The following is a 21,825-nucleotide window of genomic DNA, read 5'->3' as shown; positions in this document are numbered from 1 at the left end:
GCTGCACTCCCTCAGTCCTGCTCCTCTGACAGTGCAGCACTCCCTCAGTGCTGCTCCTCTGACAGTGAAGCACTCCCTCAGTACTGCTCCTCTGACAATGCTGCACTCCCTCAGTACTGCTCCCCTGACAGTGCAACATTGCCTCAGTACTGCCCCTCTGACAGTGCAGCACTCCCTCAGTCCTGCTCCCCTGACAGTGCAACATTGCCTCAGTACTGCCCCTCTGACAATGCTGCACTCCCTCAGTCCTGCTTCCCTGACAGTGCAACATTGCCTCAGTACTGCCCCTCTGACAGTGCAGCATTGCCTCAGTACTGCCCCTCTGACAATGCTGCACTCCCTCAGTCCTGCTTCCCTGACAGTGCAACATTGCCTCAGTACTGCTCCCCTGACAGTGCAACATTGCCTCAGTACTGCCCCTCTGACAGTGCTGCACTCCCTCAGTACTGACCCTCTGACAGTGCAGCACTCCCTCAGTACTGCTCCTCTGACAGTGCAGCACTCCTTCAGTACTGACCCTCTGACAGTGCGGCACTCCCTCAATACTGCTCCTCTGACAGTGCTGCACTCCCTCAGCACTGCTCCTCTGACAGTGCAGCACTGCCTCAGTACTGCTCCTCTGACAGTGCTGCACTCCCTCAGTACTGCTCCTCTGACAGTGCTGCACTCCCTCAGTACTGACCCTCTGACAGTGCTGCACTCCCTCAGTACTGCTCCTCTGACAGTGCTGCACTCCCTCAGTCCTGCTCCTCTGACAGTGCAGCTCTGCCTAGGTACTGCTCCCCTGACAGTGCAGCACTCCCTCAGTACTGCTCCCCTGACAGTGCAGCACTCCCTCAGTACTGCTCCCATGACAGTGCAGCACTCCCTCAGTACTGCTCCTCTGACAATGCTGCACTCCCTCAGTACTGCTCCTCTGACAGTGCGGCACTCCTTCAGTACTGACCCTCTGACAGTGCGGCACTCCCTCAGTACTGCTCCTCTGACAGTGCTGCACTCCCTCAGCACTGCTCCTCTGACAGTGCAGCACTGCCTCAGTACTGCTCCTCTGACAGTGCTGCACTCCCTCAGTACTGCTCCTCTGACAGTGCTGCACTCCCTCAGTACTGACCCTCTGACAGTGCTGCACTCCCTCAGTACTGCCCCTCTGACAGTGCAGCTCTGCCTAGGTACTGCTCCCCTGACAGTGCAGCGCTCCCTCAGTACTGCTCCCCTGACAGTGCAGCACTCCCTCAGTACTGCTCCCCTGACAGTGCAGCACTCCCTCAGTACTGCTCCTCTGACAGTGCAGCACTCCCTCAGTACTGACCCTCTGACAGTGCTGCACTCCCTCAGTACTGACTCTCTGACAGTGCAGCGCTCCCTCAGTACTGACCCTCTGACAGTGCAGCACTCCCTCAGTACTGACCCTCCAACAGTGCAGCACTCCCTCAGTACTGACCCTCTGACAGTGCAGCACTCCCTCAGTACTGCTCCCATGACAGTGCAGCACTCCCTCAGTACTGCTCCCCTGACAGTGCAGCACTCCCTCAGTACTGACCCTCTGACAGTGCAGCACTCCCTCAGTCCTGCAGCACTCCCTCAGTACTGACCCTCTGACAGTGCAGCACTCCCTCAGTCCTGCTCCTCTGACAGTGCTGCACTCCCTCAGTACTGACCCTCTGACAGTGCAGCACTCCCTCAGTACTGACCCTCTGACAGTGTAGCACTCCCTCAGTACTGACCCTCTGACAGTGCTGCACTCCCTCAGTACTGACCCTCTGACAGTGTAGCACTCCCTCAGTACTGACCCTCTGACAGTGGAGCACTCCCTCAGTCCTGCTCCTCTGACAGTGCAGCACTCCCTCAGTACTGCTCCTCTGACAGTGCAGCACTCCCTCAGTACTGACCCTCTGACAGTGCAGCATTCCCTCAGTACTGACCCTCTGACAGTGCAGCACTCCCTCAGTACTGCTCCTCTGACAGTGCTGCACTCCCTCAGCACTGCTCCTCTGACAGTGCAGCACTCCCTCAGTCCTGCTCCTCTGACAGTGCTGCACTCCCTCAGTACTGACCCTCTGACAGTGCTGCACTCCCTCAGTACTGCTCCCCTGACAGTGCAGCACTCCCTCAGTACTGACCCTCTGACAGTGCTGCACTCCCTCAGTACTGACCCTCCGACAGTGCAGCACTCCCTCAGTACTGACCCTCTGACAGTGCTGCACCGTCTCAGTCCTGCTCCTCTGACAATGCTGCACTCCCTCAGTACTGCTCCTCTGACAGTGCAGCACTCCCTCAGTACTGACCCTCTGACAGTGCAGCGCTCCCTCAGTACTGCTCCTCTGACAGTGCAGCACTCCCTCAGTACTGACCCTCTGACAGTGCTGCACTCCCTCAGTACTGACCCTCTGACAGTGCTGCACTCCCTCAGTACTGCTCCTCTGACAGTGCAGCACTGCCTCAGTACTGCTCCTCTGACAGTGCTGCACTCCCTCAGTACTGACCCTCTGACAGTGCTGCACTCCCTCAGTACTGCTCCTCTGACAGTGCAGCTCTGCCTAGGTACTGCTCCCCTGACAGTGCAGCACTCCCTCAGTACTGCTCCCCTGACAGTGCAGCACTCCCTCTGTACTGCTCGTCTGACAGTGCAGCACTCCCTCAGTACTGCTCCCCTGACAGTGCAGCACTCCCTCAGTACTGCTCCCCTGACAGTGCAGCACTCCCTCAGTACTGCTCCCCTGACAGTGCTGCACTCCCTCAGTACTGCTCCCCTGACACTCTGTCATCACTGCTCCTTCATTGGAGACCCCCTCACCCCAGGGACCAGCCTAGTGAACTTCTGCAAGTCTATCCTTCCTTAGAGGAAGAGACCAAAACTGAGGGAGTGCATCACTGTCGGAGGGTCAGCACTGAGGGAGCGCCGCACTGTCGGAGGGTCAGTACTGAGGGAGCGCCGCACTGTCGGAGGGTCAGTGCTGAGGGAGCGCCGCACTGTCGGAGGGTCAGTGCTGGGGGTGCGCCGCACTGTCGGAGGGTCAGTGCTGGGGGAGCGCCGCACTGTCGGAGGGTCAGTGCTGAGGGAGCGCCGCACTGTCGGAGGGTCAGTGCTGAGGGAGCGCCGCACTGTCAGAGGGTCAGTGCCGAGGCACAGGCGCTATAGAAATGCACGTTCTTTGTTGCTGTTTCTCTGTGGAACTCTCTCGTGCCTGCATCTCTCTCTCACCCATCAGGCGAGCGTTCTGAGACCAGCGGGTCCAGCAGCTGTCGCTTCCAATTCCGGGATCAGTTCAGCAGCGAGCGTGTCCCGCTCGATGAGGCTCTGCTCTCCCCCCTCCGGCCCTTTCCAAATTGCAGCAATAGAACCGAGATTAGTGTCGCGCCACAGCACCTGCTCCTCACCCTGACCCCTGACACTGGCACGGCTGCCCTTTTACCCGCAGGACATCGGCCTGGGTGTGGTTGTGTGTGGAGGGGAGGGAGTGGGGGGGTTTGTGGTGGTGTCCGATGGACGGGACAATTCCTCCTGTCCAGGAAGTGGTCAACCCGTTAGCGTTAATCCCTCCCGGCCGCGTCGGACCGAACAGGGAGTGATGACCGGGCACCGACTCCACGCACAGGGGCATCCCCACAGGCAAGGCCTGGGACTCCCGGTCCACAGACAGGGTCACCTCCTCAGAGGAGGTGGGGATGTGCGGTGTGCTCTCTTGGGTGGGTGGGGGCTTTTTGTACTGAGGGGGGGTGTGTGTGTGTGTGTCGGGGTTGGGTGGGTGGGGAGGGGGTTGTGTGTGTGTCGGGTTTGGGTGGGTGGGGGCTTTTTGTACTGAGGGGGTGTGTGTGTGTGTGTCGGGGTTGGGTTGGGTGGGGGCTTTATGTACTGAGGGGGGTGTGTGTGTGTGTGTCGGGGTTGGGTTGGGTGGGGGCTTTATGTACTGAGGGGGGGGTGTGTGTGTGTCGGGGTTGGGTGAGGGGGGAGCTCTTTGTACTGAGGGGGGTGTGTGTGTGTGTCGGGGTTGGGTGGGTGGGGAGGGGGGTGTGTGTGTGTCGGGGTTGGGTGAGGGGGGAGCTTTTTGTACTGAGGGGGTGTGTGTGTGTGTGTGTCGGGGTTGGGTTGGGTGGGGGCTTTATGTACTGAGGGGGGGGTGTGTGTGTGTCGGGGTTGGGTGAGGGGGGAGCTCTTTGTACTGAGGGGGGTGTGTGTGTGTGTGTCGGGGTTGGGTTGGGTGGGGGCTTTATGTACTGAGGGGGCGGTGTGTGTGTGTCGGGGTTGGGTGAGGGGGGAGCTTTTTGTACTGAGGGGGGTGTGTGTGTGTGTGTCGGGGTTGGGTTGGTGGGGAGGGGGTTGTGTGTGTGTCGGGGTTGGGTGGGTGGGGAGGGTGTTGTGTGTGTGTCGGGGTTGGGTGGGTGGGGGCTTTATGTACTGAGGGGGGTGTGTGTGTGTGTGTCGGGGTTGGGTGGGTGGGGAGGGGGTTGTGTGTGTGTCGGGTTTGGGTGGGTGGGGGCTTTATGTACTGAGGGGTGTGTGTGTGTGTCGGGGTTGGGTTGGGTGGGGGCTTTATGTACTGAGGGGTGTGTGTGTGTGTCGGGGTTGGGTTGGGGGGGGCTTTTTGTACTGAGGGGGGTGTGTGTGTGTGTGTGTCGGGGTTGGATGTGGGGGGGCTTTTTGTACTGAGGGGGGTGTGTGTGTGTGTGTCGGGGTTGGGTGGGTGGGGAGGGGGGTGTGTGTGTGTCGGGGTTGGGTGTGGGGGTACTTTTTGTACTGAGGGGGGTGTGTGTGTGTGTGTCGGGGTTGGATGTGGGGGGAGGGGGTTGTGTGTGTGTCGGGGGTGGGTTGCTTGGCTCTGTATACACAGGGATTGTGAGGACCCAGCCTCTGATGTTTAACATGAGGAATGATGCCCATTGTTCATGACGGAGAGACTTGCATTGGGTTTCTCTCTCTCTCTGTCTCTCTCACACACACACACCTGTCACCTACTGTGGAACATTCCTCTTCAACGTGATTGATATGTTGTGTGAACAAACACGGCGACGACACTGGCTTTTTCTGTGGTGTTTACTTCCCTTTCTGTCGGCGCTGTTAAGCTGCTGACGTGCTCGATAGCGTCAAGTCAACCTGAGGCCGACACGCTGGGTCAGGATGGCATCTTTAACCATTTAAAGTCCTGCCCCCCTCCCCAACCCCCACTACTTCCCCAAGCCACTGGCTGCCCCCCTGCAATACGGTGTGAGCCTGACGTCCAGTGTCAGCGGACTGTTCAACTGTGGGAGGCGTAAGATGTTCAGCCGGGAGTGCGGGGCGGTGATCGAGAGCAGGAGGGGCTTGGCTGGTCTCTCTGTCGGGTAACTTCTCCCACCCCCCCTCCACTGTAAAGACTGGAGAGACATCGGGAGAAGAGCAGGTCTCACCCATCCAGCCCCTCAATCCTGCCCTCCCCTTTCCTTAGACCTAAGCTCTGGATACCCCAATAAAAGCCGACCAACGTCAGTCTCGAAAGCTACCATCTTCCCCTCGGCATCGAGGGTGCCTTTTGTTCAGAGAGTTCTCAGTCTCAGGCCCAGTGGTGAGCAGTCCCAGCTACAGTCTAGTCTGAGCCGGGCTTGGCGAGCGCCAAGATTCCTGGTTAACTCTCAGCTGAAGCGTCTACCGGGCAGCCCGCTGGGGTGTCAGGTCCACGCTCGTCCTGGCCGCGGCTAATGGCCTGCCACGCCGCGCTGTCCTGACAAACCCCACCGATGCATCCTCCATCCCAGTTCCGGTATCCACAGCCTTTGTCCCTCAGACCCCCGCTCTCCAACCTCTAATGGTGTAGCGGGAACGTCACTGGGCTAGAGAAGGTAAAGGAGGTGGGATAAGCGCTTGGAGGAGGAAGCGACTGGGGTGAACTGGATCGCCCCTCGCGAGGGTCGCCACAGACTGGATGGGCTGAATGGCCACCACCTGCCGCACGCCGTGCTGTTTTGATGAGTATTGAGGGCTTGGGGGCCTATCTCAGCTGGGGAAATCGAGCGGAGGTCCCACATCAGCCCTCTGACCTAGTTGAATGGTGGAACAGACTCTAGGGGCTGAAGGGCCTCCTCCCCCCTCCAGTCATCCCTGACAAATACAGCCCAGGCGCTTGGTGGGAAAGGAGGCTGGTGTTCTCGAAGAGCTGATGAATATTTCAGTAGGGCTGTTATTGGAAGGCTCAGGGCAGTGAAGCATTGGTAATATTATCCTTCCAGATCCCTGCACACTGGTAGTACAGCAGCGGCCATGGGTGACCTCTCTCGATCCCTCTCTTCACTGCAACAACTAAATCACCCTCTAATGCACGAAGAACCTGCTGCCCAGCAGAGCGGCTTCAGCTAGAGCTCACGTCTGACCGGTCTGCCGGACCTCTGCCCGGTCACTCTGGGGATCAGGGCCACTCGTGGCCGGGCCAGCACTTATTGCCCCATCCCTGATTGCCCCCCTTTGAGAAGGTGGGTGGGTGAGCTGCCTTCTTGAGCCGCTGCAGTCCCCGTGTGGTGTAGGTGCACCCACCACGCTGTTAGGAAGGGGGTTCCAGGATTTTGTCCGTGTGGTGTAGGTGCACCCAGCGTGCTGTTAGGGAGGGGGTTCCAGGATTTGGACCCAGCGACAGTGAAGGAACGGCCGATATATTTCCAATTCAGCGTGTGCGCGAGCGTGAATGTGACACGGAAGAGAACCTGGAGATGTTGGTGTTGCCACGCACCTGTTGTCCACCTGGTTCTAGGTAGGGGCAGCGGTAGGTTTGAGAGATGCTGCTGAAAGGGTAAGCAGTGGACAGGGGAATGTCCCTGTTTGCTGTAGCTAGTCTTCATCTGCAAACATGCCTGATGCTGATGACTGTCCCACTAACTCCTCTCCTGGGGGTGGAGGAATCAGCAGATTCTTTTGTTATGTCTCTAACCCACCACATCCCTCTCCTGGGTGATCCATTCTGCTTCAGCTTAAAGGTACACATCGGTTCTGCATCAGCTCTGGATATCTGATCTCCATGCCCTCCATCCAGTAAGTGTTCAACTCCGGGAATCTGATCTCCATACTCGCTGTCCAATAGGGATTTAGCTCTGGAGATCTGGTCCCCATGCACACTGTCCAATAGGGATTCAGCTCTGGGGATCTGATCCCCATGGCCACTATCTTGTGGTGACTTTGTTTATAGAAACGTCTAGATGAGAATAGACCAAACTCTCTCTGGTTCACCATCTACTGTCTGACCGGTTACAAAACAACAACGATGGAGTTAAAGGCTTAACATATGAGGAACGTTTGAGGACTCTGGGTCTATACTTGATGGAGTTTAGAAGGATGAGGTGGGGGGGATCTGATTGAAACTTACAGAATAATGAAAGGCCTGGGTAGAGTGGACGTGGGGGAAGATGTTTCCATTAGTAGGAGAGACTAGGACCCGAGGGCACAGCCTCAGAGTAAAGGGAAGACCTTTTAGGACAGAGATGAGGAGAAACTTCTTTAGCCAGAGAGAGCGGTGAATCTATGGAATTCATTGCCACAGAAGGCTGTGGAGGCCAGGTCATTGAGTGTATTTAAGACCGAGATAGGTTCTTGATGGGTAAGGGGACCAAAGGTTACGGGGAGAAGGCGGGAGAATGGGGTTGAGAAACTGATCAGCCATGATTGAATGGCGGAGCAGACTCGATGGGCAGAATGGCCTAATTTCTGCTCCTATGTCTTATGGTCTTGTGATCACAGTGATCAATCTCGATCACTTAGTCAATAACTGCCCCAGGAATGATGGGGGAGCATTGCCAGTCGTGGAGAGTTACCTGTTCCTCTCCAGTGCACTACACTCACCCCAGTCTAACCTCCGCCCTGGCTATAGCCTGTGCCTGACTACCTCGATCGTGAACCCATCCTGGCTCCAAACCCCACCCGCCCCCCCAACTCCCCACCACCTCAAAAATCATTGCGCGTGTTCCAATCCCCATGTGAATCAGGCTGGACCTTTACCGGGTATCACCCAGATACTTAACCCCGCGGAAACCATTGCTCTTCCACCCAACTTCTCTTTGCAGTGTGTGTAAATCCTTAAAATCTAACCTGCTTTCAGTTAAAATCACCCTCCTACCCCCCTTCGTTGTGCCCTGCCCCCCTCAGCACAGACTCGGTGTGGGGGTGAGGGGAAAACCTCCTGCTCAGGGTTGGACGGTCAGGTGGCTCCAGACAATCCAGCCATTTGGGCTCAATGTCATCCAAGCTTTTCAGGGGGGAGGGTCCTGCATCTCTACAACACCTTCCCCCCCCCTGACCCCGGGACGTCCCAGAGCCTTTCGCAGCCGACGGAGAAGCCCCTTTTTTTTTTTTTGGTTTTGTTCTTTTAGGAAACGCGGCGGCCCCTTGGCGCACAGCAAGACCCCACAGCCCAAGTCACCGCTCTTGCGGTTTCAGTCAAGGGGTAAAACTTCGGCCCCGACGACAGCGGGTGAGAACTCGCTTTGCCCCCACCCGCCCCCACCCACCAGCTCCGACGGTGGGTTCTCACCAACGCCCACCTGGTGGTTTGGAAGGGGAGGTGGGGGGTGGTCCAGGGGAGGAGGGGGAGGTCAGGCTTTGCATTAGCGTCCCATCTGGAAGACGCCACCTACCGCTGACAGTGCAGCACCACCTCCCCCCCCACCCCTTCTCCTCCCTCCCCTCCCCTCCCTCGGCGCTGCACCGGGAGCGTCGGAGTGAAAGGAGAGTGGGGTGGGGGGGGGAATGCTGCGAATTCATCGTCGGGCGACGTGATCTCTGCTGCGCGCGAGATTCAAATCAAAACCACGCTCCTGGATCGCTCCCGGAGTCGGGTTATCTCGTACCGGGGACGGGCGGCGATGGTGAGAAGTTCCGGCGGGCGGTGGGGCCTCTCGTTTCCTCACCAGAGTTGGGTCGGAGGGGGTATTGGCGGCGTCTGAATAGTGAGGAGCATCGATGCTCCCTACCCCCCCTCTCGAAGGTGGGAGCGGGGTCTGTTCGGTGCTCCCTCCTCCCTCTCTCTGCTCCCTGTGCGTCTCCTTGGAGCTGAGGATCCTGTCCCTGGCGCCCCCCCCGCCGTTCCAGTAATTGCTCATTCTCATCCCTGCTCTTCCACAACCCCCTCCTCCCCTCCCCTCCCCTCCCCAAGCCCCGGGGATGGGGGCATGATGTGTGGGAGTGGTTTCCCAGGCTGCCGAGCTGTGATAAGCCCACTGTGTGATGTCGGTGAGATCTTCGTGAACACCAGCACCTATTTGTTTTGTTTTGTTGTGTTTCCCCTCTCGCTCCAGGCACTGGGAAGACTCCGGGTCGATTCTGTGTGTGTGTGGGCTGTGAGACAGGGGGGGGTGTCTGTTCGAAACACCCCACCTCCCTCCCTCCCAACCCCGGCATCTCCCCTCTCCCTCCCTCCCCACCTGCACAGCCCCCTTTATCAACAGGAGTACGGTGGGTGTGATGTTCGCCTGCTGACTGGGAAAATGACAGGGAATAAAAGAGTGCTGCTGCTGCTGCTGCCTCTGCTGCTGCTGTTAAACGCCTGCCGCTCGGGTGAAGCCATCAGGATCCCTCCCAGATGTGAGTGACTCTCGGTTCTGTGTTGTGGTGTCAGGTGTCGAGCGGTGTAGTGGCTGTGGGTGTGGAAGCCGGGGTGGATGGGGGCTGGTGGTGGTAGGGGGGGTGCTCGGACAGTCACAGCAGGGCTGCCCCACACCGGAAACCACTCTTTTGCAACCTGTGAGCCCCCACGACTCGACGTCTAGCCAGACGCGGATCAGGCTCCAGCTCAGACAGGGAGGTCACCTCTTAGGGACGGAGGAGACGTGCACTGAGAGAGGCTGAAGCTTTTATACCTGCATTTCGTCCCCGAACTGCTTCTAAGACAGGCAATGCCACAGCCAGTTTGTGTACAGCGCTCTCCCAGAGACGACAAGCTGGTGACTGACAGGGTAACCTCAGTCTCGGTGCACTGGTCGAGGGGGAAATATGGTTCTCCGGACACTGGGGAGAATTCCCTCCCCCTCACCCCGGCCCTTCTTTGAATAATGGCAGTGGGTTTTTACACATCCACCTGACGGAGCAGATGGGGTCTAGTTTTAATGCCCTATTCTGAAGGGTAACACCCCAACAGTGCGGCGCTCCCTCAGCGCTGACCCTCCGACAGTGCGGCGCTCCCTCAGCGCTGACCCTCCGACGGCGCGGCGCTCCCTCAGCACTGACCCTCCGACAGTGCGGCGCTCCCTCAGCGCTGACCCTCCGACAGTGCGGCACACCCTCAGTACTGACCCTCCGACAGTGCGGCCCTCCCTCAGCACTGACCCTCCGACAGTGCGGCGCTCCCTCAGCACTGACCCTCCAACAGTGCGGCGCTCCCTCAGCACTGACCCTCCGACAGTGCGGCGCTCCCTCAGCACTGACCCTCCAACAGTGCGGCGCTCCCTCAGCACTGACCCTCCGACAGTGCGGCGCTCCCTCAGCACTGACCCTCCGACAGTGCGGCGCTCCCTCAGCACTACGCATGTAACGCTTGTCCCTCTTTTTTTCCTGTGTAAGTGAATAAGTTTTGATGGACAGTGGAATGATTGTGGGAATGTTCCCCCTTCTTCCACCTGTCGACTGTTTGAAGGCTGATCTGTGTTAAAGGTGACGAATGTTTGTATCACTGAGTGTTATAACTCTGAAGAACAGAGAAATGACAGGTTTGCTCAAATTGTGAAGGTTATTTGTGTATTCGGAACAACACCCCTTCACCCTCTCACACAGACACACACAGACACACACACACACAGACACACACAGACACATATACACACTCACACACACAGACACACAGAGACACACACAGACACACACTCACACATAGACACACACACACAGACACACACACTCACACACACATACAGACACACACACACACAGACACACACACATAGACACACACACAGACACACACACATAGACACACACACAGACACAAACACACACGCTCACACACACACACACACAGATACACACGCTCACACACACACACAGACACACACACACAGACACACACACACACAGACACACACACATAGACACACACACACAGACAGACACACACACACACACATACACAGACACACACACACTCATGCACACACACACACAGACACACACGCTCACACAGACACACACGCTCACACACACACACACACACACACAGACACACACTCACACACACACACACACACACACACAAGGAAAGGTGGTGATTACAAAGGGGGTAACGTGCATTTGGGGAAGTGAAAATTCAGAAACATCAGTGTCACACTTGCTTCTCCTGAGATGAGGCCTTCAAGCATTGCAGGCCCCTGAGTCCTTCTCTGTCTGCTGAGGAGGTCCAGCCTGGGGGTTGATGGTGACACATGCCCAGTGGTCTACAGCCTGCAGCTGCAGGCCGAGGTGCAGTCCAAACCCTCCAGTAAAGATCTGCTTTGGCTCTTCAGATTGTTGAGGTTTCCACCCCCTCTCTCACGTTCACATGGTCCACCTCTGACTGTTCCCTTCCCTTCCATGACTTCTCTGTCTCCATTTCTGGTGATATACTGCCCACCGATATCCATTACATACCCACCGACTCCCACAGCTACCTCGACTACAGCACCTCACACCCCGCTTCCTGTAAGGACTCCATCCCATTCTCTCAGTTCCTTCGCCTCCGTCGCATCTGTTCTGATGACGCCACTTTCAAAAACAGGTCCTCTGACATGTCCTCCTTCTTCCTTAACCGAGGTTTTCCACCCACGGTGGTTGACAGGGCCCTCAACCGTGTCCGGCCCATCTCCCACGCATCCGCCCTCACACCTTCCCCTCCCTCCCAGAACCATGATAGGGTCCCCCTTGTCCTCACTTATCACCCCACCAGCCTCCGCATTCAAAGGATCATCCTCCGCCATTTCCGCCAACTCCAGCATGATGCCACCACCAAACACATCTTCCCTTCACCCCCCCGACGGCATTCCGTGGGGATCGTTCCCTCCGGGACACCCTGGTCCATTCCTCCATCACCCCCTACTCCTCAACCCCCTCCCACGGCACCTCCCCATGCAACCGCAGAAGGTGCAACACCTGCCGCTTCACTTCCCCCCTCCTCACCGTGCAAGGGCCCAAACACTCCTTTCAAGTGAAGCAACATTTCACTTGCACTTCCCTCAATTTAGTCTACTGCATTCGCTGCTCCCAATGCGGTTTCCTCTACATTGGAGAGACCAAACGCAAACTGGGTGACCGCTTTGCAGAAGACCTTCGGTCTGTCCGCAAGCATGACCCAGACCTCCCTGTCGCTTGCCATTTTAACACTCCACCCTGCTCTCATGCTCACATGTCCGTCCTTGGCCTGCTGCATTGTTCCAGTGAAGCTCAACGCAAACTGGAGGAACAGCACCTCATCTTCCGACTAGGCACTTTACAGCCTTCCGGGCTGAATATTGAGTTCAACAACTTCAGACCATGAACTCTGCCCTCCACTTTGATCTTTATTTAACTTTTATTTCCCACCCCATAGAGCTCCTTGTCACTATGTTGTGTTTTCACAGAGCACTGACCCTTGTTCTACTATTAACACATTCTGCGATCTTACCTTTGTGCCATTATTAACACCTTCTTTAGTCTTTAACGCTACCATTAACACGCCCTTTGTCCCCGTGTCTATGACATCTTTGTCTAATCTCTCCTTAGTCCCGCCTATCCCTGACCTTCTATTTTGCACCACCACCCCCCTCCCCTTAAACAGGATGAAATCCATCACCTTTCTACCTTTCTTCAGCTCTGAAGAGGAGTCACACAGACTCGAAACGTTAACTCTGTTTCTCTCTCCACCGAGGCTGCCAGACCTGCTGAGTTTTTTCTGTCTTCATTTCAGATTTCCAGCATCTGCAGCATTTTGCTTTTCTCACTATGGGAAGAACCAGCCCCAGTCCTCTGCCTGCTGATGGATCACAGGCTGGGCCCCTTCCCTCTGTTGGTCTGGATCTTTGTCTCCGCTACGGCCTCAAAAATGTACCTTATTCAATGTCCCCTATCAGAATTCTGCTTCCTGTCACATGTATATTGACAGGAAAGAAAAGTTCACCTGACCTCTCAACTCCATTTTTGTTTGGACCGTGAGGTGTCCATTCTCCATGTTGCTGACGGTAATGTGTCCACTCTGAGTTTGTTCTCCGGGAGTCCGTATTGGGTGAGCGTGAAAGAAGGCAGAGGCTTCAATCCGACTGATCTGGAGCAGTTTAAGTCTATTTGAATTGGTGCATTCATTGTAAAGAGATGCCTTTCATCCTGTTGCCTCTCCCCCGGACGGTTACACAGAATGGGATGGTGTACAGACAGAGTCTCCCAACACTGTCAGCACAGATCACAGATTGTTAGAACGGATTCAGGTCAGACTCGTCTGCAGCTCACTGAAAACCCCCTCGTTACATAAGACAATAAAAATCCAGCAGGTCAAAATGCACATGATCTGAAGTGGAGATATTGAGGGCTGTAGAGGCTGGAGGAGGTTACAGAGATAGGGAGGGGTGTAGAGGCTGGAGGAGGTTACAGAGATAGGGCGGGTTGTAGAGGCTGGAGGAGGTGACAGAGATAGGGAGGGTTGTAGGGGATGGAGGAGGTTACAGAGATAGGGAGGGCTGGAGGGGGCTGGAGGAGGTTACAGAGGTAGGGAGGGTTGAAGGGGCTGGAGGAGGTTACAGAGATAGGGAGGGGTGTAGAGGCTGGAGGAGGTTACAGAGATAGGGAGGGGTGTAGAGGCTGGAGGAGTTAACAGAGGTAGGGAGGGCTGTAGAGGCTGGAGGAGGTTACAGAGGTAGGGAGGGTTGAAGGGGCTGGAGGAGGTTACAGAGATAGGGAGGGGTGTAGAGGCTGGAGGAGGTTACAGAGATAGGGAGGGGTGTAGAGGCTGGAGGAGTTAACAGAGGTAGGGAGGGCTGTAGAGGCTGGAGAAGGTTACAGAGGTAGGGAGGGGTGTAGGGGCTGGAGGATGTTACAGAGATAGGGAGGGTTGTAGGGGCTGGAGGGGGTTACAGAGATAGGGAGGGGTGTAGGGGCTGGAGGAGGTTACAGAGATAGAGAGGGGTGTAGGGGCTGGAGGAGGTTACAGAGATAGGGAGGGTTATAGAGGCTGGGGGAAGTTACAGAGATAGGGAGGGGTGTAGGGGCTGGAGGAGGTTACAGATAGGGAGGGTGATTGGGGCTGGAGGAGGTTACAGAGATAGGGAGGGTTGTAGGGGCTGGAGGAGGTTACAGAGATAGGGAGGGTTGTAGAGGCTGGAGGAGGTTACAGAGGTAGGGAGGGATGTAGGAGGCTGGAGGAGGTTACAGAGATAGGGAGGGCTGTAGAGACTGGAGGAAGTTACAGAGATAGGGAGGGTTGTGGGGGCTGGAGGAGGTTACAGAGATAGGGAGGGCTGTAGAGGCTGGAGGAGGTTACAGAGGTAGGGAGGGCTGTAGGGGTTGGAGTGTGTTACAGAGATAGGGAGGGCTGTAGAGGCTGGAGGAGGTTACAGAGATAGGGAGGGCTGTAGAGGCTGGAGGAGGTTACAGAGGTAGGGAGGGTTTCAGGGGCTGGAGGAGGGTTACAGAGATAGGGAGAGCTGTAGGAGTTGGCGGAGGTTACAGAGATAGGGAGGGTTGTAGTGGCTAGAGGAGGTTACAGGGATAGGGAGGTTTCTCGGGGCTAGAGGAGGTTACAGAGATAGGGAGGGGTGTAGGGGCTGGAGGAGGTTACAGAGATAGGGAGGGGTGTAGGGGCTGGAGGAGGTTACAGAGATAGGGAGGGTTGTAGGGGCTGGAGGAGGTTACAGAGATAGGGAGGGTGTAGGGGCTGGAGGAGGTTACAGAGATAGGGAGGGTTGTAGGGGCTGGAGGAGGTTACAGAGATAGGGAGGAGGAGGGGCTGGAGGAGGTTACAGAGATAGGGAGGGGTGTAGGGGCTGGAGGAGGTTACAGAGATAGGGAGGGTAGCAGGTTTGGAGGAGGTTACGGAGATAGGGAGGGTTGTAGGGATTGCAGGAGTTTACCGGATGCGGAGGGGCTGTGGAGGGACCTGAAAACGAGGGTGAGAATTTTAAAGAGGAGCTGTTGCCTGATTGACAGTTGGGTTGGTCAGCGGGCACGGGATGTGGTGGATGGAGAACAGGACCACTCTGCTTCTCGGTGTAACCCAACCCACATCCAGGCTGTCGACTGAATCCATCTCCCCTCTCATAGACGCACATGTGTATCCCACCAGCAGCACACAGCCCATAATCAGAAACCACTCAGAATCGGGCCCCAAAAACCACCATGTTTCACTGAATTCCTCTTCAGGTAGCGGTCGATCTGAAAACAATCCAAGAGTCTTTGTTCAACATGCCCCACTGGCTGACATACAGATTTAAAATTACATCAAACTGAATGAGAAGTTGCAGGTTGTATGGTTAGGGGTCTGTGTAACGGGGCAGGGGGATGGAGGTGAGTGATATCGGTGCATTTCAGAGGAGGCTGAAAGATCTGTCGAGGGAGTCATGAGTAGACGGATGTGCTGAGCTGATGAAGAGGGGGAGGGCGAGCGTTTGGACCTCTTTGGCCCGTTTCTCTGCCCGACCGTCGTAGCGATCTGGTGTAAAACCTTCCTGTCCTTCTCGCTTCCCTCCCGACCGGTTGCGCTGACCGTGTCTGGAGTGGTCACTCTGTCCCCTCTCCACTCCGCCGACCCCGCTATGGCCCGTCACTCTGCCACTCCCGCCCTCTCACCCTCTGTTTCCCCCAACCCCTGAGCCCACTGACCCCCCTTTGCCCGCCAACTCTCGCCATGCCCCACGAGTCCCGTTCTCCCTTCCCCCCGTGGGGACGGCGGGGATGTCTGAGTCCTCACCGAGTGGGCGCTCTGTCAGACCGGTGCCCCTCTGGTGCCTGCAGGTGAAGGCTGTCTTACTCTGAACCGCATCTTTTGCCCCGATTGACTGAGTGTAAGGTCGTTCTGTCCGGAGCATCTCCCCCCACGCCTGGCTGTCTGTCGGCAAGAGAGTAACATGGAGAGATATTGTATCTCAGCCGTGATCTGCGCTGGACCAGGGGGCAGACAGTGAAATGTGTCTCGTGCCGTGTGGCGTTAGGATACCGAAGGGGAAACCGGTATACGAGCTGGGCAGTGCAAGACTTTGGAAGGCTGTGTGAGATGGTGGTGCATTGAGCTGATAATGAAATAACCTTGTGTTCTGCTTCTCTCTCTCTCTCCCTTGCTTACCTTCTCTGGACCTGCAGATAAACTGCAAGAAGAGTGTAAGTGTCTCCCATTTCGTCATTTCCCCCACCGTCTGTCTCTCCCTCTCCCTCTGAACTGAAGGTGCTCCATGCCGGGTTCCTATCCCCCCCGTCCAGATTCACGCCTGCCCCCTTGCTGGCATCGCTGCTCTTTCACTGTGAGATGTAGATCGAGTCTCTTCATCCAATAGCAGACCCAGTGAAGAGGTGTGAAATAGTAAGGCTCTGTGTCTTTTCCCCACCATTCCCAGGGCTCTGCGTTCCTTCCCCAGCTATTCCCAGGGCTCCGCGTTTCTTCCCCAGCTATTCCCAGGGCTCCGCGTTTCTTCCCCAGCTATTCCCAGGGCTTCGCGTTCCCTCCCTATCTATTCCCAGGGCTCTATGTTCCCTCCCTACCTATTCCCAGGGCTCTGCGTTCCCTCCCTACCTATTCCCAGGGCTCTGTGTTTCTTCCCCAGCTATTCCCAGGGCTCCGTGTTTCTTCCCCAGCTATTCCCAGGGCTCCGCGTTTCTTCCCTACCTATTCCCAGGGCTCCGCGTTTCTTCCCTACCTATTCCCAGGGCTCCGTGTCTCTCTTCCCTACCTATTCCCAGGGCTCCGTGTCTCTCTTCCCCAGCTATTCCCAGGGCTCCGCGTTTCTTCCCCAGCTATTCCCAGGGCTCCGTGTCTCTCTTCCCCAGCTATTCCCAGGGCTCCGCGTTTCTTCCCCAGCTATTCCCAGGGCTCCGTGTCTCTCTTCCCCAGCTATTCCCAGGGCTCCGCGTTTCTTCCCTACCTATTCACAGGGCTCCGTGTCTCTCTTCCCCAGCTATTCCCAGGGCTCCGCGTTTCTTCCCCAGCTATTCCCAGGGCTCCGTGTCTCTCTTCCCCAGCTATTCCCAGGGCTCCGCGTTTCTTCCCCAGCTATTCCCAGGGCTCAGTGTCTCTCTTCCCCAGCTATTCCCAGGGCTCCGTGTCTCTCTTCCCCAGCTATTCCCAGGGCTCCGCGTTTCTTCCCCACCTATTCCCAGGGCTCCGCGTTTCTTCCCCACCTATTCCCAGGGCTCCGCGTTTCTTCCCCAGCTATTCCCAGAGCTCTGTGTCTCTCTTCCCCTGTTATTCCCAGGGCTCTGTGTTCCTTTCCCGAGTATTCCCAGTGCTCCGTGTCTCTCTTCCCCTGTTATTCCCAGGGCTCCGTGTTTCTCTTTCGTGTTTCCGATGTGTGTCGGATTTTTAGCTTTCGGCCTCTGCATCGAGTTTTCGGTTTCTCCTGAATGTAGTAAGCGAGAGGCAGCTGCAGTCGGGAAATGTGCAAAATCCACTATTCCCAGTGGAAAAGCTCAGGGCTCCTGTGTCTGCACGCAGGGTTTGGAGCAGACAGAGGGTATCAGTGTCACTTCTGCTATCTGGGTGAGGGTGTCAGTGTCTGTCCCAGTGTCTGGGTGAGGACAGACGGAGAGTATCAGTGTCTGTGCTCGTGTGTCTGTGCGTGTGTGTGCATCAGTCTGTGTGTGCGTGTGTGTGTGTGTGATGTGTGTGTGTTTGTGTGTGATGTGTGTGTGTTTGTGTGCGTGTGTGTGATAGTTTGTGTGAGTGTGCGTGTTTGTGTGATTGTGTGTGTGTGTATGATTGTGTGTGTGTGTGTGTGTGGAGGGAGGAGAGAAGTTTGAGAGTACTTTTGTATCTCGTAGACACTGCCGGGCCTTATACATGTGAAACGGCCACTCGGGCGAGGCGTGGATTGACGCCCAGCACTTTGAACCGAAGCCAGCACCTTCAGGAAATATGGCCCAACAGATGTGGAAAACTGACCCGTTAGATTTGCTTTATTAACAATTAGCTGCAATGTATGGTGAACTTTTACCTCCTACAAACAGGGAGAGTCACAACATGAAACCAGGCAGCTCAGGGCACTGTGCAAAAAAACATTCCAAATAAATCATCACAGTACCTGTGAACAATGCTTATTCACACAGCCCCCTCCCTCCTCCTTCTGTCCCTGCACCGTGGGCCCTTCCCCTGGTGTCCCTGCACCGTGGGTCCTTCCCCTGGTGTCCCCTGCCCCGTGGGCCCTTCCCCTGGTGTCCCCTGCCCCGTGGGCCCTTCCCCTGGTGTCCCCTGCACCGTGGGCCCTTCCCCTGGTGTCCCCTGCACCGTGGGCCCTTCCCCTGGTGTCCCTGCACCGTGGGCCCTTCCCCTGGTGTCCCCTGCACCGTGGGCCCTTCCCCTGGTGTCCCCTGCACCGTGGGGCCCTTCCCCTGGTGTCCCCTGCCCCGTGGGCCCTTCCCCTGGTGTCCCCTGCACCGTGAGCCCTTCCCTTGGTGTCCCCTGCACCGTGGGCCCTTCCCCTGGTGTCCCCTGCACCGTGGGCCCTTCCCCTGGTGTCCCCTGCACCGTGGGCCCTTCCCCTGGTGTCCCCTGCACCGTGGGCCCTTCCCCTGGTGTCCCTGCACCGTGGGCCCTTCCCCTGGTCTCCCTGTCCCGTGGGCCCTTCCCCTGGTGTCCCTGCCCCGTGGACCCTTCCCCTGGTGTCCCCTGCACCGTGGGCCCTTCCCCTGGTGTCCCCTGCACCGTGGGCCCTTCCCCTGGTGTCCCCTGCACCGTGGGCCCTTCCCCTGGAGTCCCCTGCACCGTGGGCCCTTGAAACATTTGGAGAAAATTTAACTCACACACAGTTGAATAGTTCTCATCCTTCTCCTGGTAGCCATGCTGAATTCTGGTAATCTATAGAGCTCGCTGAGTTATTCACTTTCTTTCCTCTCTAGTGAAAAAGCCTCCGATAATAACAGATCAGACTCCTGAGAGCTACACGGTCTTTCCAACTGATGACATTGTGCTGAAATGTGAAGCAACAGGAGTACCTACCCCTGAGTAAGTACCATCAAGGGACTGGTACATGTAGTGTGTACACTGGGACTGGTACATGTAGTGTGTACACTGGGACTGGGACATGTAGTGTGTACACTGGGACTGGTACACATAGTGTGTACACTGGGACTGGTACACATAGTGTGTACACTGGGACTGGAACATGTAGTGTGTACACTGGGACTGGAACATGTAGTGTGTGCACTGGGACTGCTACATGTAGTGTGTACACTGGGACTGGTACATGTAGTGTGTGCACTGGGACTGGTACATGTAGTGTGTACACTGGGACTGGTGCATGTAGTGTGTACACTGTGACTGGTACACGTAGTGTGTGCACTGGGACTTCTACATGTAGTGTGTACACTGGGACTGGTACATGTAGTGTGTGCACTGGGACTGGTACATGTGTGTGCACTGGGACTGGTACATGTAGTGTGTACACTGGGACTGGTGCATGTAGTGTGTACACTGGGACTGGTACATGTAGTGTGTACACTGGGACTGGTACATGTAGTGTGTACACTGGGACTGGTACATGTAGTGTTTACACTGGGACTGGTACATGTAGTGTGTGCACTGGGACTGGTACATGTAGTGTGTACACTGGGACTGGTGCATGTAGTGTGTACACTGGGACTGGTACATGTAGTGTGTACACTGGGACTGGTGCATGTAGTGTGTACACTGGGACTGGTACATGTAGTGTGTACACTGGGACTGGTACATGTAGTGTGTGCACTGGGACTGGTACATGTGTGTGCACTGGGACTGGTACATGTAGTGTGTACACTGGGACTGGTGCATGTAGTGTGTACACTGGGACTGGTACATGTAGTGTGTACACTGGGACTGGTACATGTAGTGTTTACACTGGGACTGGTACATGTAGTGTGTGCACACTGGGACTGGGACATGTAGTGTGTACACTGGGACTGGGACATGTAGTGTGTACACTGGGACTGGGACATGTAGTGTGTACACTGGGACTGGTACTTGTAGTGTGTACACTGGGACTGGTACATGTAGTGTGTACACTGGGATTGGTACATATAGTGTGCACACTGGGACTGGTACATGTAGTGTGTGCACTGGGACTGGGACATGTAGTGTGTACACTGGGACTAGGACATGTAGTGTGTACACTGAGACTGGTACTTGTAGTGTGTACACTGGGACTGGTACATGTAGCGTGTACACTGGGACTGGTACATGTAGTCTTAATACTGGGTCCGGGGCTAGTATATGTAGGGTGTACACTGGGTCATAGGAAATAGGAGCAGGAGTAGGCCTTTCGGCCCCTTGTGCCTGGTCCTCGTTTCAACTAGATATGACTGATCTTCTACCTCAATGCTGCTAACGCCCTATTCCTTATTGTCATGAGTATCTAGAAATCTCCCGACCTCTGTCTTGAACATAACTCGATGACTGAGCCTCTCCACAGCCTCTGGGGTGGACAATCCCAAAGATTCACCAACCCTCTGAGTGAAGAAATTCCTCCCTATCTCGGTCCTAAATGGCCGGCCCCTTATTCTGAGACTGACCCCACCCCCCTGGTTCTAGACCCTCCCCCACTCACCCCCTCCAGTCAGGGGGAAACGCCCTCCCTGCATCTACCCTGTCGAGCCCAGTTAAGAATAAATTTCAGTGAGATCCCCTCTTCATTCTTCGAATCTCTAGAGAGCACAGACCCGGTCTCCTCAATCTCCCCTCACAGGACAGTCCCGCCCATCCCAGGGATTAGCCTGGGGAACCTTCGCTGCACTCCCTCTACGGCAATAATATCCTCCCTTAGGTAAAGGGGGACCCAAACTGCCCACACTACTCCAGGTGCTGTCTCACCCAAGGCTCCATACAATTGTAGCAAGACACCTTCACTCCTGTACTCAGACCCCCCTCACGATGATGGCCAAGGTACCATTTGCCTTGGTAATCGCTGGCTGCACCTGGCTGCTAGCCTTCAGTGACTCCTGAACAAGGACACCAGGGTCCCTTTGTACATCAACAATTCCTAACCTCTTACCATTTAAGAAATGCTCTGTTCCTCCTACCAAAGTGGATAATTTCACATTTATTCACATTATGTTCCATTTGCCATGAGCTACCCGTTTATTTAACCTCTTTGCATTCTCTGCACAACGCACATTCCTGCCTAGTTTTGCCTCATCTGCAAACTTGGAAATATTATATTTGGTCCCCGCACCCAAATCATTTATATAGATTATTTATCCCAGCCTACCATCCTGAGAATGACCCCGTTTATTCCTAGTCTCTGTATTCAGTCCGTTAAACAATTCTCAATCCACTCCAGTGTACTACCCTCAATCCCACGCGCTCAACTATTGGTTACTGACCTCCTATCTAGTGTGTACACTGGGACAAGGTCTGGGACTGGTACATGTAGTATGTACACTGGGTCTGGGACTGATACGTGTAGTGTGTACACGTGGCAGGGCCTGGGACTGGTGCATGTACTGTATACCTGGAACAGGGCCTGGGACTGGTACATGCACCATATACACTAGGATAATTCTGGGACTGGTTATATACTGTGTACATGGGACAGCGTCTGGGACTGGTAACAGTACTGTACACATGGAGCACAACCTGGGACTGGTACATGTACTGTGTACACAGAACACGGTCTGGGACTGGTACATGTACTCTGTACACGGAGCAGGGTCTGGGACTGGTACATGTACTGTGTACACGGAGCAGGGCCTGGGACTGGTACCTGTAC

The 21,825-nt window shown here is 55.8% G+C and overlaps 1 protein-coding gene across 1 annotated transcript in view; it reads left to right on the top strand.

Moving 5' to 3' along the window:
* Positions 1-5,254: 5,254 nt before the first annotated feature.
* Positions 5,255-21,825, top strand: part of LOC144674592 (neural cell adhesion molecule L1-like) — a gene marked incomplete at its 3' end in the record, with an annotated part of 73,244 nt that continues 56,673 nt past the window's right edge. Inside the window, exons 1-4 of the mRNA XM_078535866.1 lie at positions 5,255-5,319; positions 8,326-8,426; positions 17,455-17,601; positions 18,983-19,088. Coding sequence (XP_078391992.1) covers positions 5,255-5,319; positions 8,326-8,426; positions 17,455-17,601; positions 18,983-19,088 — 419 coding nt within the window. The remainder of the gene's footprint in view (positions 5,320-8,325; positions 8,427-17,454; positions 17,602-18,982; positions 19,089-21,825) is intronic.

The sequence above is a fragment of the Cetorhinus maximus genome, unplaced genomic scaffold (genome assembly GCF_964194155.1).
Source record: "Cetorhinus maximus unplaced genomic scaffold, sCetMax3.hap1.1 HAP1_SCAFFOLD_715, whole genome shotgun sequence".
Lineage (NCBI taxonomy): Eukaryota > Metazoa > Chordata > Chondrichthyes > Lamniformes > Cetorhinidae > Cetorhinus > Cetorhinus maximus.
Note: the sequence above shows the minus strand (reverse complement) of the source record. Positions and strands in the feature narration are given on the sequence as shown.